The sequence below is a fragment of the Saccopteryx bilineata genome, chromosome 3 (genome assembly GCF_036850765.1).
Source record: "Saccopteryx bilineata isolate mSacBil1 chromosome 3, mSacBil1_pri_phased_curated, whole genome shotgun sequence".
NCBI lineage: Eukaryota > Metazoa > Chordata > Mammalia > Chiroptera > Emballonuridae > Saccopteryx > Saccopteryx bilineata.
The window spans coordinates 296,512,814-296,531,708 of NC_089492.1; the positions used below are offsets into that span (position 1 = coordinate 296,512,814).

The following is an 18,895-nucleotide window of genomic DNA, read 5'->3' on the forward strand; positions in this document are numbered from 1 at the left end:
GGGGGAAGGTACAGTCAGCCTTAATGGGCCATACCCGAATCTCAAGTTCAAAGCTATGCACCAGCCCCACTTCTACACTCATTGATTTGACATACATTTCCTGAAAACTCTCTTAGTAGTGGGAACTGTGAGCACAGCCATTACATCTGAACCAGACATAATGCATGTGAGTTCACAGTAGAGACGGGAAGATGGAGAGTAGGGCTGAAGTGTTTTGTGAGTGTAAATACTGAATCTTAACCCAAGGTGGAGCGGATTTGGAAAGTGTTCTTCCCAAAGAACAAGGCAAGGTGTGGGAAGACAACTGAAGTCAGAATCCTGTGGTGTGGAAGGTAGAGGGAACGGAATAGGGTGGTGTAGGTGAGACCCAGCCACGGCACACTTATAGAGCAACTCCGTTTGTTCACCACCTGCATCTCTTGGTTCCGTTTAATCAATGCTTAATCTGCGCTGGCTGTTAAATATTTTCAGTGACATCTGCAGAGAAAGTAAAGAAGAAATAGGGGTGAAGGCCAGAGGTCTGAAGGGACTCTTCCCATGCACGTGGTGTTAAAGATGTCTTCAAAAAAGACCAGAGTGGTCAAAAGTTTGGCTTGCAGTAAGCGGGCACAAAAATATTTAGAACTTGGAGGAGACAGTGGATTCTGCCCACAGAAGAAATTTAGCATCTTTATTCCCCCCTCTTGTCTCCTCCAGGTTGGTTTATCAAACTCCATGCAGTCCTCTCTTGGCTTCTTTCAAAACAGAGATCACCCAGCCAAGGTCAAGATCGGTTTTCAACTTGACCTACGGCCTCTGCATCTCTTGGCCATTTGTCCAGGGCTCTCTCTGTGATCTGAGCCTTCTCCTTCTCTCCTGACTTGAATCCCCACCGGCCCGCTCTTTGGCCTTCTCCTTGCAAAGCCAGTCTTCAGCCAGGAGACCCACAAGGGCCAGCAGGACCAGGAGAGCCAGACCGATTTGAAGGAGATTCTCGGCACTGTGATCCTGGAGGGTGAGATCTGGGGTCAGAAGAACGGTGATCATGGATGAGAATGTGTAACTGTCATCTCATCCCATCCCTTCTTCCCCAAGCTCCTTCCTTTCGTGCCCATGTCCCCAGATGCCTGCTTACCTTTCTGGAACCCTGGCTTTGTGGTGAACAAGTAGAGCTCCCAAAGGTCTGCCAATGATGAACAAAGTGGGTCAGTAAGGGGATGAGACGGTGTTGGCCTCCCCCACGGCAGCCTCTCCTTCCCTGGACACACCTATGACATGTTATTGCTTCTCAAGGTCCCCACCTCACCCCCGCACACACACCTGGCCTGGGGAGTGGAAGAGTGAAAACACATATGAATATGAGGAACAACTTGGCTCTAGGAATGAATGTTTGTCTTCACACCAGGCATAGCTTCTCTCTGAGCCTCAGTTTCCCCATGAAGTCCATCAGTGAGTGTCATGTCTTCCTCCTACCCACAGTCCAGTTTAGTGTTGCCATTTTCTTCAAGGTCTTAAATGAGCTGCCCCAACCCCACTCCATCCCCATTATCACCTCTCTGATATCATTTCTAGTTTCACTGGCTTGGTTTTCCTTCTCTCTCTCTCTTTTTTTTAAACCCTTTTTGCCACCTTCCTGCCTTAGTGCATAGGCAGTGGCCATTCCCTCTCTCTAAAACATTCTTTCTCCACATGGCCACAGTGTCTGCTCAAAATTCTCCTTCTTGGTGGGGCCTATAGAGACAACTCCGTTTAATGATGTTACTACCTGCCTTCCCAATCACCTTAACGCCTGTTGTTCTGTTGTGCTCTTTTCCATACCACCCTTTCTTCCTCACAACCTAGCTAATCGATTTATATATCCTGACTTTGACTGATGGTCTGTCTTCTCCTTTTGAAAGACAAGGGCCACTAGAGCAAGAGTACCTGTCTGGTTGACTAATGGAGCCATAGGTCATGGCTTGGGGAGACTTTGATTTCCTCTTTAAGTTTATTTTATTTTTTATTTATTTTTTTAGGGGAGAGGCAGACTGCTACATGTGCCCTGACTGGGAACCACCTGGTAACCCCCATTTGGGGCTGACGCTTGGACCAACTGAGCTATTTTTAGCACCCAAGGCTGATGCACTCCAGCAGAGTATCCTCAGTGCCCAGGTCCATGCTTGAACCAACCAAGCCACTGGCTATGGGAAGGAAAGAGGTAGAGAAGGGGGGAGAGAGAGAAGAAGATGGTTGCTTCTTTTATGTGACCTGACTGGGAATTGAACCCAGGACATCTGTACACTGGACCGACGCTCTATCCACTGAGCCACCTGCCAAGGCCCCGATTGCTTCCCCAAGTTTAGAAGAACCTATTACTCACCAGGAGAAGAAGGCTGTTCTGTGGTTGCAAGGTCAGTGTCCCCGACATCACCTGACAATGGAGACAAGGAAGAAAATAAGGGTTTTGGGTTCCTCGGGTCTTCTCACCTATTCCCTACGCCCTCCTCTCCCCATCCCTCTGGTTTCTTCCTCATGGTAAGGCATTCATGGGAGGCACCCTCCCTACATTTTCCCACTTGTGCCGCCTCACTTGGGGTTCACTCGGGGTTCCAGGGAGGACATGGGGAAAAATTGGGAGTTTCCTCACCTGTGACCAGGAGCCTCACAGGCTCACTGGGGAAAGACCATATGTAGTTGTTATAAGAACCAAAACACCTGTATGTCCCTCTGTGGGCTGTGGTCACAGGGCCCACAGTAAAATTTGCCTGACTGCTCCCAATCGTGCGCTGTGGGCGGCTGGCTCTTCCCTCCTTGAGCAGAAAGAACATGCTTGTTCCAGTCTTCAGCTGGCAATAGAAGGTCACGTTCTCTCCTGGGGTCACCTCAGACCCAGGATGAACCGTGAGCGTGGGCGTGTCATACTTTCCTGGGAGAGAAGACGGTGGGTGGGTAAAGAGCATCTTCATCCTGCCTCCTCCACCTCCCCATTCCTGGCCTCTGAGACCTGGAGTCACTTCCCCAAAATCTCATCCTTGCCTCTTTCTTGAATTTGTCTTGGTTGTGGATACACCCTCCAAGACCTCTCCCTTCAGGACTGAGCCACAGCTGTAGCTTTCAGGGGCGCTAATATAAATCTCTCTCTCTCTGGGAATTGCCTTACATCTGTGGTTCTCAGAGTTTGGTCCTTGGGATCAGCAACTTTAGCATCACTTGGAAACTTGTTAGAAATGCAAATTCTCAGAATCCGACCCTGATCCACTGCATCGGGATGCAGGGGAGGGAAATCCATCTGTGTTGTAAAAAATTACTATTATTTTGAATTGTTGTCAAACGCAACATAACATTTACTATCTTAACTGCTTTTAAATGGACAGTTGTTGCATGGTGGGATATAAAACTGAGACGCATGGGCACAGATAGAAGTGCAGTGGTTACCTGGGGGAGGGGCTGGGGAAGGAGGGGAGGGAGTAAAGATGGAGAAATATATGATGACAAAAAATGATTTGACTTTGGGTGATGGGCACACAATGCAATCAACAATTCAAATGCTATGGAGATGTTCACCTGAAACCGATGTACTCTTATTGATTAAGGTCACCCCATTGCATTTAATTTCAAAATAAGGAAATAAAAATATAAATATACAGTTCAGCGACATTAAGGGCCTTCACATTGTTGTGCAGCCATCCCCACATCTTATCCAACAGAACCCTTTTCACCTTGCAAAAATGCAACTCTGTCCCTAATAAACAATAACTTTCTATTTCCATGTCCCTCAGCCCCTGGCACCAACTGAACTGTCTTAGAATGGGTCTCTGAAAGGGCTCATTGTACTTTCTGTCTCCATGAATTTGATGACTTTAGGTACCTCAGACAAGTGGAAACGCACAGCGCTTCTTGTCCTTCTGTGACTGGCTTATTTCACCCACGTGGAAGCATAGAATTCACTTTCTTTTAAAGTCTGAACGATACTTCATTGGATGGGTAGAGCACATGTTTATGCTTTCATTTGTCAACAGACACTTGGGTTGTTTCTACCTTTTGGCGGTTGTGAAGAGTGCTTCCACAAACGTGGGTGCATCAAAGCCATGTTCGTAAAACACAAGCACTTAGGCGATGCTCTCTTTGCCTAAGTGTGAGAGCATCCCTCAGCTGAAGGGACCCGAAGAGTTACCCTCCCTCCCAATCACTGTGACCCATCCTACTCTGTCTTCCCTCATGCTACCATTTCCTCCTTGCGGGCTAGCTAACTGACTTACATGTCCTGACTTTGACTGATGGTCTGTCTTCTCCTGCAAGGCTACAAGCACCGCCAGAGTGAGGGGATTTGTGTGAAACCTCCTTATGAGTGGTACTCATCCAACCTCTGGTTGGTGCTGGGTGTGTGTGGGTGGGCTAGCATCATTGTGAGATGACCTTGAACGGCCATCTTAGGGCAAGATGTCCACATTTGCTTGACCAGGTTGAGACTAAGTATCACAGTCTAACTTCACTTGCCCAGCCTGTTCCCTTGTCTATCACAGGGTGTTTTCCAGGATGCTGCCTAGTCACCCCTCCCTGGACACAAACATCCATCTCAGAGCCTCTGGTCAGTAGAACCTAACCCAAGCCAAACCTGCTCCTAGGACCTAGAGCTAGCTCCATAGAAAATCTCTGCTGGGAGTTACCAACCCCCCCCCCCACCCCCTCCCAGGCGTCCCCAAACTATGGCCCGCGGGCCGCATGAGGCCCCCTGAGGTCATTTATCCACCCCCGCCACACTTCCGGAAGGGGCACCTCTTTCATTGGTGGTCAGTGAGAGGAACACTGTATGTGGTGGCCCTCCAACGGTCTGAGGGACAGTGAACTGGCCCCCTGTGTAAAAAGTTTGGGGACCCTTGCTAGACAAACAGTATCTGAGTGAGGTTTGGAAGAGACTGACGGAGCTTAATAAGGATCCGGGATGAGGACATGACAGTATAGGTAGGGAAGGAGACAGTTACCTGTTACTACCAGATCCAGAGGGTCACTAGGCCCTGACCAGAGCTCCCCACTTTGGTAGAAGCACTTGTATTGCCCCGCCGTGGATGTGGTCATGCGCCGGATGGGGAAGGGGACCCTGTCTGATACTCCAGTTTGCTTCGGTCTCTTCAAGGCAGAAAGGTGTCCATCAAAATGCAGTTGGTACTCGATGGCCTTGCGAGTTCCCTGACACCAGATGATCACCGACATTTTATTTGGAATCATGAAGCTGGGTTTGGCCCAGATGATGGGTTTTGAGAGGGTCTCTGGAAGGGAATCAGAGGCTGGCGTTTCAGATAAGAGTTCCTGCCCACTCTGATCTCCATCCAGCTGCTAGCCTGAGGCCCTCCCAGCAAGCCAGGGCACCCCTGCCTCCCCGCCACTGGTCCTCACGTGGCTACCACTGGTCTGCGCCCCGCCTAGAACTCATGTCTGGGTTCAACCTCTACATGATGCGTGATGTGAACCCAGGAGAGGGACGCTGGGGCTTTGGGGGAAGGACTCACCGTTCTGGGCACCGGTCCCCTGGCTCAGGCACAGCCCTGGAAGACAGGAACAATGAGAGGTGGTGCCGCGCCCCGACCCTGGACTCCAGCGCCCATGCCCACAGGGACTCACCGAGGCAGAGCAGAGCACCGAGCGCAGGAGACATAGCAGAGCCCACTGGGAGAACGGGGGAGCCGCTGGGTGGAGGCTGAGCCTGGGAAGCCAGGCAGCACACAGGATGTGGTGGGTGCCGCCCAGCACCCACCGTCATGGGGCTGCTTTACAAGAAGGGTCACAGTGCTTCCTCCACCTCCGACCGTGGGCGTTCAGGAGAGGACATGGTCCTCACAACGTGTCTGATCAGAGCTGAGGCCTAACCAAACCCTCTGACCATGGTTGGGCCCCGCCGCAAACTCATTTCTGGGTCAACTTCTAAATGTTGAAGTGCCCAGGAAAGGCATTGTTTGAACACTTTTTTTTTTAATAAATAATTTTTTTTAATGTTAATGGGGTGACATCAATAAATCAGGGTACATATATTCAAAGAAAACATGTCCAGATTATCTTGCCATTCAATTATGTTGCATACCCATCACCCAAAGTCAGATTGTCCTCAGTCACCCTCTATCTAGTTTTCTTTGCCCCCCTCCCCCTTCCCCTTCTCCTCTCCCCCCTTCCCTCCCGCTCCCTCTCTCCCCCCACCCCGGTAACCACCACACTCTTGTCCATGTCTCTTAGTCTCGTTTTTATGTCCCACCAATGTATGGAATCATGTAGTTCTTGGTTTCTTCTGATTTACTTATTTCACTCTGTATAATGTTATCAAGATCCCACCATTTTGTTGTAAATGATCCGATGTCATCATTTCTTATGGCTGAGTAGTATTCCATAGTGTATATGTGCCACATCTTCTTTATCCAATCATATATTGAAGGGCTTTTTGGTTGTTTCCATGTCTTGGCCACTGTGAATAATGCTGCAATGAACATGGGGCTACATGTGTCTTTACGTATCAATGTTTCCGAGTTTTTGGGGAATATACCCAGTAGAGGGATTTCTGGGTCATAAGGTAGTTCTATTTTCAATTTTTTGAGGAACCACCATACTTTCTTCCATAATGGTTGTACTACTTTACATTCCCACCAACAGTGGATGAGGGTTCCTTTTTCTCCACAGCCTCTCCAACACTTGTCATTACCTGTCTTGTTGATAATAGCTAATCTAACAGGTGTGAGGTGGTATCTCATTGTAGTTTTGATTTGCATTTCTCTAATAACTAATGAAAATGAGCATCTTTTCATATATCTGTTGGCCATTTGTATTTCTTCCTGGGAGAAGTGTCTGTTCATGTCCTCTTCCCATTTTTTTTATTAGATTGTTTGTTTGTTTGTTGTTGAGTTTTATGAGTTCTTTATATATTTTGGATAGTAGACCCTTATCTGAGCTGTTGTTTGAAAATATCATTTCCCATTTAGTTGGCTGTCTGTTTATTTTGTTGTCAGTTTCTCTTGCTGAGCAAAAACTTTTTAGTCTGATGTAGTCCCATTCATTTATCTTTGCCTTCACTTCTCTTGCCTTTGGAGTCAAATTTATAAAATACTCTTTAAAACCCAGGTCCATAGGTTTAGTACCTATGTCTTTTTCTATGTACTTTATTGTTTCTGGTCTTATATTTAGGTCTTTGATTCATTCTGAATTAATTTTAGTACAAGGGGACAAACTATAGTCGAGTTTCATTCTTTTGCATGTGGCTTTCCAGTTTCCCCAGCACCATTTGTTGAAGAGGCTTTCTTTTCTTCATTATGTGTTGTTGGCCCCTCTATCGAAAATTATTTGACAATATATATGTGGTTTTATTTCTGGACTTTCTATTCTGTTTCATTGGTCTGAGTGTCTATTTTTCTGCCAATACCATGCTGTTTTGATTGTCGTGGCCCTATAATAGTTTGAACACTTTCAAACAAAAAAAATTTAGAATCATTTAAAAAAAATAAATTTGACCTTGCCCCCTCCCCCAACCCGTGTAGAGCATGTATCTGATTGGGTAAGTTAATTGGTTTAATCAGAATAGAATGAGAACACCATCTTCTCCAAAGATTTGTTACAATGTTTCTATAAAAAGCAAAATTTAAGCAAAAAAAAAAAAATTCAATTTCTTATATAAATACATTTTTTTAGTTTGTTATGAAGGAGAAATTAAATATTAAAGATAATAAAATTTAAAATTGGCAATGAAACATTTCATTTATATTAAAATTATTTTATATAAAATAAAACTCAAAATCATTCATTGTTTTTTAAGGGGCCTAAATGATAAACAATTTCCCCCCTATTGATTTGAGAGAAAGAGAGAGGAAGGGAGAAAGAGAGAGACAGAGAGAGAAGGAGAAGCATCAACATAATTGTGCACTCATTGCTTGCTTCTCATATGTGCCCTGACCAGGGAATTTCTATTCTGCCTTACATTTTAAAAAGATTTTGTATATAAAATTAAATTTAATGGGGTTAAATGGATCAATAAGAGTACACAGGTTGCAGATGAACATTTCCATAGCATTTAAAAAATTGTTTTCTCTTTTTAAATTTAGAAAATTAAATTTAATGAGGTGATATTGATCAATAAGAGTATATAGATTTCAGGTAAACATTTCTATAGCATTTGAACTGTTGATTATGTTGTACACCCATCAAAGTCAAGTCACTCTCTGTTACCACATACTTGTCCCTCTTTACTCTCCTCCCCCACAACCCTCTCACCCTGGTAGCCACTTTACTTTTATCTATGTCTATGAGTTTCAGTTTTATAGCCAATCTATGTATGAAATCATACAGGTCTTAGCTTTTTCTGATTTACTTATTTCACTCAGTATAATGTTCTCAAGCTCCATTTATGTTGTTATAAATGATACTATGTCATCATTTCTTATGGCTGAGGAGTATTCCATTGTATATATGTACCACATCTTCTTTATCCAATCCTCTATCGAGGGACACTTTGGTTGTTTCCATGTCTTGGCCACTGTGAATAATGCTGTGATGAACATGGGGGTGTGTATGTCTTTATGTACCAATGTTTTTGAGATTTTTGGGTGGATACCAGTAGAGGGATTGCTGGGTCATATGGTAGTTCTATTCTTAATTTTTGAAGAATAGCCATACTGTCTTCCCTAGTGGCTGTACTAGTTGACATTCCAAAGAGCAGTTAGTGATGGTCCCTTTTTCTCTATGATCTCCTCAACACTTATTACCTGTTTTATTGATAAGAGCCAGTCTAACAGGTGTGAAGTGGAATCTCATGTAGTTTTGGTTTGCCTCACATATTAATAACAAATCATTCCCACTGTAGTACCTTTTGTTCTTATTTCTTGATGTTGTTGAATATTTTTCATTCACATTCTTATTTACATACAATAAAGTTTACTCGTTTGATGTTTAGTTCTATGAATTTGGAGAAATGCACAGTCATGTGACCAACACCTCAATCAAAATACAGAACAGTTTCAGATTGGTAGTTACAAAATAGTCTTGGGGGTTTAAAGTATAGCATAAAGAATATAGTCAATAATATTTTTTCTATGAATTAAAAATAAATTCCTTCACCCTTGTCACCAAGCGCCCAACCCCCATCCCCTCTGACAGCTGTCAGTCTGTTCTCCATATCAATGAGTCTGTTTTTATTTTGTTTTCGTTAGTTTGTTGTGTTCATTTGGATTCTACATATAAGTGAGATCATATGGTACTTGTCTTTCTCTGACTGGCTTACTTTATTTAGCATAATGTTCCAGGTCCACCCATACTGTCACAGAGACAAAATTCTCTTCTTTTTTATAGCTGAGTAGTATTCCATTGTGTACATGTATCACAGTTTTAAAATTTTTTTAAACCACTCATCTACTGATGAGCTGATTCTAAATCTTGGATATTTTAGGTAGTCAATAATATTGTAAGAACTATGTATGGTGCCAGGTGGGTATTGGAAATATTAGGGCAGGGGTCGGGAACCTATGGCTCACGAACCAGATGTAGCTCTTTTGATGGCTGCATCTGGCTTGCAGACAAATATTTAATAAAAAAAATAATTTTAAAAATATAAAGCATTCTCATGTATTACAATTCATTCATTTCCTACCGCTCATGTTCATGGTTGCGAGTGGCTGAAGCCAATCACAGCTGTCCTCCGGGAGAACACCAAATTTTTATTGGATAATGCATAAGGTACATGGGTCGTTGTGAGGTCAGGAAGTAAACTTCCCTCCTTTTAATCAAGTAGTCAGCTAGCTAATTGCAGAAACCCTTTTGATGAAGAAGATGGCTAAAAGAAAAAAAAAGATGAGGAGTATCGTACTTTTCAGCAGGAATGGACAGAGGAATTCACCTTTGTGGAGAGAGCAGGTTCTGCAGTGTGTCTGATATGCAATGATAAAATTGCATCGATGAAACGGTCAAATATAAAGTGGCACTTTGACACACACCATACTACAGTGGTCCCAACCTTTTTTGGGCCACGGACTGGTTTAATGTCAGAAAATATTTTCATGGACCGGCCTTTAGGGTGGGATGGATAAATGTATCATGTGACCGAGACAAGCGTCAAGAGTGAGTTTTAGACGGATGTAACAGAGGGAATCTGGTCATTTTAAAAAAATAAAACATTGTTCAGACTTAAATATAAATAAAACAGAAATAATGTAAGTTATTTATTCTTTCTCTGCGGACTGGTACCAAATGGCCCATGGACCGATACCGGTCTGCGGCCCAGGGGTTGGGGACCACTGCCATACTACATTTGCATCAAAATATCCAGCAGGGAACAGCAGGAAGAAAGCATGTCAAGAGCTACTATGCAGAGTGCAAGCTAGTCAGCAGCAACTCCGTGTTTGGACCCAACAAGGTGACTGGAATTCGGCTAGCTTTGCTGGTGCTTTAGCAATTGTGAGAAACGGAAAGCCATTTACAGATGGGGAGTATGCCAAAACATTCACGCTTGATGTTGTCAATGAACTTTTTGACCACTTTTTGGATACAGACAAGATAATCAAATGAATAAAAGACATGCCTCTGTTGGCAAGAACTGTTCACGATCGTACCATCATGATGGCAAATCAAATTGAGGCAACACAAGTGAAGGACATAAATGCAGCACCATTCTTTTCTCTCGCTTTGTATGAGTCAACAGGCATAAGCCATTTATCCCAATTCAGCGTGATTGCAAGGTATGCTGTTGGTGACACACTATGTGAGGAAAGTCTTGCTGTTTTGCCTATGAAAGAGACAACAAGAGGGAAGATTTATTCAAGTCTTTCACTGAATTCGCTAAAGGAAGATTATTTACCAATGGATAAACTTATTTTGGTGTGTACTGATGGTGCTCCGTGCATGGTGGGGAAAAACAGAGGATTTGTAACGCTTCTTCGTGAACATGAAAAGAGACCCATCCTAAGTTTTCACTGCATCCTACATCAGGAGGCACTTTGTGCTCAGATGTGTGGTAAGAAGCTTGGTGAGGTGATGACACTGGTCATTCGGGTGGTCAACTTTATTGTTGCCTGAGCTTTAAATGATTGCCAGTTTAAAACACTGCTGGATGAAGTTGGGTATAATTATCCTGGTCTGCTTCTGCACAGCAATGTGCGTTGGTTGTCAAGAAGGAAGGTGCTCAGCCATTTCGCGGCTTGTCTGAGTGAAATCCGGACTTTTCTTGAAATGAAAAACATCGAGCATCCTGTTAGCTAACACTGAGTGGCTCCTGAAGTTCTACTATCTCGTGAACATGACTGAACATCTGAACTAGCTCAATGTGAAAATGCAAGGTGTTGGAAATACAGTCTTATCCCTTCAACAAGCAGTGTTTGCATTTGAAAACAAGCTGGAACTCTTCATCACCTTCATTGAAACAGGTCGTTTACTACACTTTGAAAAACTGGGAGAGTTTAAGGATGCATGCACAGCAAATGACCCTGCTCAACATCTTGATCTCCAGCAGCTAGCGCCCTTCACATCTAATCTCCTGCAGTCATTCAAAGCACGCCTTGGAGAATTTTGTGAGTGCACTTGTCTTTTTAAGTTCATCACCCATCCACACGAGTGTGCAATGGACAGCGCTGACCTGAGTTACATCGCTGGTGTCTCCGTCAGAGATTTTGAGCTACAAGTTGCTGACCTGAAGGCCTCAGACATGTGGGTAAATAAGTTCAAGTCACTGAATGAAGATTTGGAAAGACTTGCACGACAGCAAGCAGAGTTGGAGAGCAAACACAAGTGGGGAGAAATGAAAAACTTCAACCCGCGGACCAGCTGACTGTCAAAACTTGGAACGCACTTCCTGTCATGTACCACACACTGCAGCTTGTGAGTATTGCTGTATTGACAACGTTTGGCTCTATGTATGCATGTGAGCAGTCTTTCTCACATCTAAAGAACGTTAAGACCAACCTACAATCACAATTAATGGATGGAAGTCTCAAAGCCTGCATGAAGTTTAACTTCACCATGTATCAACCAGACTATAAAGCCATCAGCAAAACCATGCAACACCAGAAGTCACATTAATGGTAAGAAGTACTTTATTCATCATTGGTTAGCAACAGCATAACAATGTTATTAAAAAGAATTCAGAGACTTATTGTACTTTAAAAGTGTTGGTCTTACATAAAATGCATACATTTACTTGTATTTATGTTAAACATATTGTATGGCTCTCGCGGAATTACATTTTTAAAATATATGGCGTTCATGGCTCTCTCAGCCAAAAAGGTTCCCGACCCCTGTATTAGGGGAATCACATTTAAATTATATGATTGTCTAACCACTCTCTTGTACACATGAAACCAATACAAAATCATATTGAATGCAAACTGAAATTAAGTTAAAAATATAGAACAGTTTTATCCATATATCAGTAGTATCAGTAGTATCTGTCTTTGTAAGTCTGGCTTATTTCACTTAGCACAATGTCCTCCAGATTTATGCATGTTGCAAATAACAAGATTTCCATTTCATTATTTTCTGCTCTCTTCAATCCTTAGCTCCATATTTCCAGATCTTTTTCCTCCAGCCAATGGATATCCACCTATTCCACCTGCCTAAACAGTCTCCACCAAAATGTTCTCATAATATTTTGAGAGAGGTGTCATTTCCATGATGTATAACATCTTGCTCAGAAGTTATCCTGGGAAAGAAAAGCTAAAGTGAGATTACCACTCTTGATTGAAATGATAGCATGGGCATCGAACACCTAGGCAGAGTCTGACCTAAAAATCAGAATCTCTGCTCTCCCCGGGTGCACAGGAAATAGTTGGCGACAATCCAGGCCCACCCATCAGAGTTTCCATGTTGACTGCATATGCAGAGAAAGGACACCGCCCATACATGTGAGAAAGCCGCTTGTGTGCTGTGGTTTTTTTTTTTTTTTTTAAGATTGCTATTATCAACAAAACAGGTAATAACAAGTGTTGGAGAGGCTGTGGAGAAAAAGGAACCCTCATGCACTGCTGGTGAGAATATAAATTAGTACAATCATTATGGAAGAAAGTATGGTGGTTCCTCAAAAAATTAAGAATAGAATTACCACATGACCCAGCAATCCCTCTGCTGTGGTTTTTTTTTTTTATTACACTTGATCCATGGAAACATTTAGATATCAATGCAAGGGGGAGGGAGGTGGGGGGCTGGGGGACTACTTTGAAGGAGATGCCAGGGCAAGCTCACCTGCAGATAAGAAAGATGTCTCTGAACCCATGGGGCATCTTGTTTCTTCCTCCTCTCCCCCTAAAATATCTTAATTTCTCGTCTTTTAAACCTAATCTTCATCCATAGCATGAAGGTAAGGTTACAAGGGAATGGGTTCCTGGGTCAGAAGAGAGCTAGTTGCTTGAGTCACAACCACGTAATTTTAGGACTTTTCACCACCTCCCAAAAGAAATCCAATACCAGTTAGCAGTCCCTGCCCATTACACGCTCACTCTCCCAGCCCTAGACAACCACCACTCTACCTTCAGTCTCTAGAGACCAGAGAACATTTTGTAAACTGTGGTTTGTAACATAAATTTTACCACTTTAATAATTTTTAAAAGTTTTTTTTTTTATCATAAAAGTGCAGTGGTTACCAGGGGGAGTGGGACTTGAGAGAGGGGAACGTGGGAAGGGAGAAAGGATGTAAAGAGGGACAAATATAAGGTGATGGAAAATGATCTGACTTTGGGTGATGGATGTACAATATAATCAACAGTTCAAATGCTATAGAAATGTTCACCTGAAACCTATATACTCTTATTGATCAACGTCACCCTGTGAAATTTAACTTTCTAAATAAAAACAATAAAGTTTTTTAAAATTGTGCTAATAAACTCGTACCACTAAGTTGACCATCTTTGCCATTTCTAAATGGATAGTTCAGTAGTGTGAAGTATAGCTACACTGTTTTGAAGCAGATCTCCAAAACTTTTTCATTTTGCAAAACTATATTCTATTACCCCCCCAAAGGGAATTATTGCTTAATAGGCATAGAGTTTCATTTTAATTATTTTAGTTAAGCATTAAGGACATTCACATTGTTGTGTGACCATCACCACCATCCATCTCCAGAACTTTTTCATCATCCCAAAATAAAACTCGGTATATATGTATTTGTGTTATGATCCAAATCATATAGTTGTTTTTTTTTTAGCGAGAGAGACAGAGACAGAGAGAGAGAGAGACAGAGACAGAGACAGAGAAAGGGACAGAGATGAGAAGCATCAATTCTTTATTGTGGCACCTTAGTTTTTCATTGATTGCTTTCTCATATGTGCCTTGACCGGGTGTGGGGTGTGGGGGGGTTAGAACAGAGCAAGTGACCCCTTGCTCAAGCCAGTGACCTTGGGCTCAAGCCAGTGATGCTGGGCTTCAAGTCAGTGACCTTTGGGCTCAAGCCAGCAACCATGGGATCATGTCTATGATCACATGCTAAAGCCAGCGAACCCACACTCAAGCTGGTAAGCCCATGCTCAAGCTGGATGGGACTGTGCTCAAGCTGTTGACCCTGGGGTTTTGAACCTGGGCCTTCTGCATCCCAGTTTGATGCTCTATCCACTGTGCCACCACCTGGTCAGGGAAAATCATATAGTTTTTGAGCTTCTGTTTTCTCATGGGACTCATGGATTGATTAAAACAAAGCTTGCAGGGTCACAGTATTTTCATATGAAATGAGAACTCTATAGCTTAACATAGAACTGAAGGTCATGGATTATAAGCCACGATACTACTTGCCCATAAGCCACACTATATACTTAAATCAATCCAATTATGAACTGTCAGGGGCTATTCGGTCATCATTCAATGTCTAAAGTAAAAAGGCAAAGCCAAATTCATGTTCAATCTGGTAAGGCAGAGTTATGCTGGCCAGTCACGGTGTCTCTGAACACAGCCTATTAATAATGATCCTATACAGTTGTGTTGTTTGGGGAAAAGTGTCTTTTCAAGGGCCCTTACGGTTTGACCTCATCTGAAAAAGCATGTTTATCTGAAGGAGACTATTTTGAATGGTTGTAACTCACAGGTGTGTGTGTGTGTGTGTGTGTGTGTATGTGTGTGTTGAAGTCAACCCATTTCTGATTGGCTGATCTTCAGAAGCAAGGATGTATTTGATTGGTTGAATTGCCAGAATTTTTTTTTTTTTGGCTGAGGGAAGTGGTCATTGATGATGGGTTCTGGTAGCTCCTCATCACCATAGCTATAACATATTTTCTTAGGAGTGCAGGACCCTTTTATTTTCAGAGCCCTTTTCCAAGCAAGGCTCTACTATGGGCAAAACCACATTTGTGCGACTAATCTTATCCCTCTTAGGGAATCAAACTCCACTGCATCTCGTGGTCCAAATCTTGGATCTGATGTAAATAGTCTTATTAGTCCTCCTCTGAAATTGTGGTCTGTCCCCATTGTTTTATCTGGCCCAACCACTAACATGGTTTTCATCAACTTATTTGTTAATCATTTCAATAAAGAAATCTGGTATTTTATGTTTTCTGGATCTCATAATAAATACCACACACAAAGAAAAGAACCTGTAGATTAATTAGCTCAAAGTGCTGAGGTACGCCAAAGAAGACAATTGTTTCATGTGTATTTACAGTTAATTCCTTAAGAATGTGGGGTGTAGGGGTGTATAACTTTTGATTCCCCCAAACCTTAACTACTGATAGCCCATTGTTGACTGAGAGCCTTACTGGTAACATAAAAAAATTATTAAAAATCATAAGGAAAAGAAAATGCACTTAGAGTATTAATTGGAAAATGACCTGCATATAAGTGGACCCACACAGTTTGAAATCGTGTTATTCAAGAGTCAATTTTACTTTGCATTGGAGGCATGAGACATTTTGAAGTGTGTCAGTTTCATAAGAACAGAAGAGCCTTATTAACAATGGGGAAAAGCATGTGCCAATACACAATTTTTAGTGTAGGGAAAACTTGGAGCACACATGTGGAATATATGATATGTTGAGTAGACAGTGAACAGAATTCTAAGTGTTAACAGGTCTTACATAGAAGGATATAAAATATTTGATTTTGTTGATAAATTCAAGACAAACTGGACATCTATAGGGAAAGGGTTAAACAAGTCAGCAAAGAGAATTGAGAATGCTTTGCATTAATTTTTTTTTATGACAGGAAGTGGGTTAAACTGAGACTTTAAGTGAGGATTTTATCACCAACATCCAGGAAGGTAAGGTGCAAATACATCAGATTCATATAGAAACTACCATTTGATTGGCTTGAAAATGGATCCAAGCTTGTTAGTGCCTTTTCCTCCTGTGTGTTCTTCAAGTAGCTCTGCAGGACTCCACAAGGAATGATCTATTTCCACCTGCAGCACCAGGTGTCTCCCTGATGGCTGTTAGGGGTTAGTCCAAAGGTCTATACTGTTTGACTTTTTTGTTCACTTGAGTTCAGTTCAGGTATGCTTTATAAGTGTCCTTTGTATGTAACTTATGGCCATGCCAGTTTTTAGTCAGTGTGGCCAAGAGAGCCATGAGGACCAGCACGGCCATGCCCATTAGGATCAAATTCTGCATCGTGTAGTCTTGGTTTATGGTATCTAGAGACACAATTGAAAGGGGATGAACCACCACTGGTTGTGTTCCATTCCATTCCAACCCCAGAGCCCAGAAATGGAAGCTCACTTTCCTATTTGTGGTCCTACTTGAACCCCTTCCTCCATTAGGTCATGCATTCATGAACATACTTGGTCAGTGAGCTGGGCTGCATAAATGGGAAATGGTATTTCCTGGGAGAGTCTTGTAAATGGGAGAAGGGTGGTTATGGAGAAGTTGTGATTGCTTTTCATTCCTTTCTTGTGTGGTGATTTTATTAAGTGTTTGATGACATCTCTGAAACTCATCCATATATCTGGACCCCTAAACTGTCTCCTCTATACCTTCTGTACCACACACAACAATTTGTGTCCTCTCTCATACACAACAAATTGTACAATGCTGTTGCTGTTGATATCTGGAAAGTAGATAGGAAAAATTTTCAAGTAAACTTAGGTAAACTTTATCTCCACTATTGTGTGACCTCTCACTAGACAATGCTGATCTCTGAAGCTTTTAAATTTTTCTAAATTTGCTATATGAATTGCATGAGTCATATACAGTACATCTTCTTACCTCTTCTTAAGGATGTAAGAAAATTGTTGTGAACTCTCTTTTGTTAAAATACAGAAATCAATTCCAAATGGATTTGGGACTCTGAATGAATTCCTCATTGCAAAATGCAAACTATTTTAAGTTTGAGAAGATAAAAGGAGAGGGTTATCTTAATACTTGGGTAGAAAATGATTCTTCCTTTCTTCCTTTCCTTCCTTCCTTCCTTCCTTCCTTCCTTCCTTCCTTCCTTCCTTCCTTCCTTCCTTCCTTCCTTCCTTCCTTCCTTCCTCTCTTTTTCTCTTTCTTCCTTTCCTTTTAGGTGACAGGAGGGGAGATAGTGAGACAGACTTCTGCATGCGCCCTGACCAGGATCCATCTGGTGACCCCCGTCTGGGGCCATGCTCACAACCGAGCTATTTGTAACTCCTGAGGCAGAGACTCCATGGAGCCATCCTTAAGCATCAGCTGGGGCCAACACACTTAAGTCAATGGAGCCATGGCTGCAGGAGGAAAAGAGAAGAGGAGAGAGAGAGAAGGGAGAGGGGTAGGGGGAAAGAAGCAGATAGTTGCTTCTCCTGTGTGCCCTGACTGGGAATCAAACCTGGGACTTCCACACACTGGCCTGACCCTCTATCACTGAGCCAACTGACCAGGGCACCTATGAATTTTTCTTTGTTTGCTTTTCTTTGTGGCTTTCAGTTTTATAGCCCACATTGGAGTAAAATCATATGGTTCTTGGCCCTGGCCGGTTGGCTCAGCAGTAGAGCATCGGCCTGGCGTGCGGGGGACCCGGGTTCGATTCCTGGCCAGGGCACATAGGAGAAGCACCCATTTGCTTCTCCACTCCCCTCCTTCCTCTCTGTCTCTCTCTTCCCCTCCAGCAGCCAAGGCTCCATTGGAGCAAAGATGGCCCCGGGCGCTGAGGATGGCTCCTTGGCCTCTGCCCCAGGTGCTAGAGTGGCTCTGGTCGCGGCAGAGCGACGCCCCGGAGGGGCAGAGCATCACCCCTGGTGGGCAGAGCGTCGCCCCCTGGTGGGCGTGCTGGGTGGATCCCGGTCAGGTGCATGCGGGAGTCTGTCTGACTGTCTCTCCCGTTTCCAGCTTCAGAAAAATACAAAAAAAAAAATCATATGGTTCTTAACGTGATCTGACTTAGTTTGCTTAGCATGATATGTTCAAGGTCCGTCCACATTATCACAAATGGCAGTATTTTATCTTTTCTTATCATAGAATTGCACACTTGAAACCAATATAATCTTATTAACCAATGTTACCCCAATAAATAAAAAATTTATAAAAACTAGAGATGTGTCAGTCTAAGGATGTGTCAGGTATCTGTTGTCTCACCCATGTCCCTTAACATAGTTCTGAATGCTGGCCTCTCTTTTATCAACAGACCATGTGTTTCCAAAGGATGCTGTCTAGAGAACTCAAAGAGAGAATGTGAAAGTCAAATGTGGTGTGGGTGAGTAGTGCTTCTCTCTTCACTGTCCTCTAATGACTCTCTACTTCTCTGCTGGTGTTTTTTTCTTTTTTTAAGTGAGAGGAGTGGAGATACACAGACTCTTGCATGCATCCTGACCAGGATCCACTGGGCTAACCTTGTCTGGGACCAACTGAGCTATCCTCAGGACCAGGGGCTGACACTTGAACCAATTAAGCCACTGGCTGCAAGAGGCGAAAAGAGAAAAAAGAGGGAGAGGGAGGAGAAGAGAAGCAGATGGTCGCTTCCCATGTGTGCCTTGACAGGGGGTCAAATCTCAAATGCCCACATACTGGGATGATGCTTTATCTACTGAGCCAACTGGCCAGGGCCTCTGCTGTTG

The 18,895-nt window shown here is 43.0% G+C and overlaps 1 protein-coding gene across 1 annotated transcript in view; it reads right to left on the minus strand.

Annotated features, from left to right (window-relative positions):
- Window positions 1–5,559, minus strand: part of NCR1 (natural cytotoxicity triggering receptor 1) — an 81,207-nt gene extending 75,648 nt beyond the window's left edge. The window contains exons 1-6 of the mRNA XM_066266641.1: window positions 5,466–5,559; window positions 4,941–5,225; window positions 2,606–2,884; window positions 2,339–2,389; window positions 1,115–1,162; window positions 791–1,001 (exon numbers count right to left, since the gene is read on the minus strand). Of these exons, the coding sequence (XP_066122738.1) occupies window positions 791–1,001; window positions 1,115–1,162; window positions 2,339–2,389; window positions 2,606–2,884; window positions 4,941–5,184 (833 nt within the window). The 5' untranslated portion in view covers window positions 5,185–5,225; window positions 5,466–5,559. The remainder of the gene's footprint in view (window positions 1–790; window positions 1,002–1,114; window positions 1,163–2,338; window positions 2,390–2,605; window positions 2,885–4,940; window positions 5,226–5,465) is intronic.
- Between the last annotated feature and the right edge of the window lie 13,336 nt (window positions 5,560–18,895).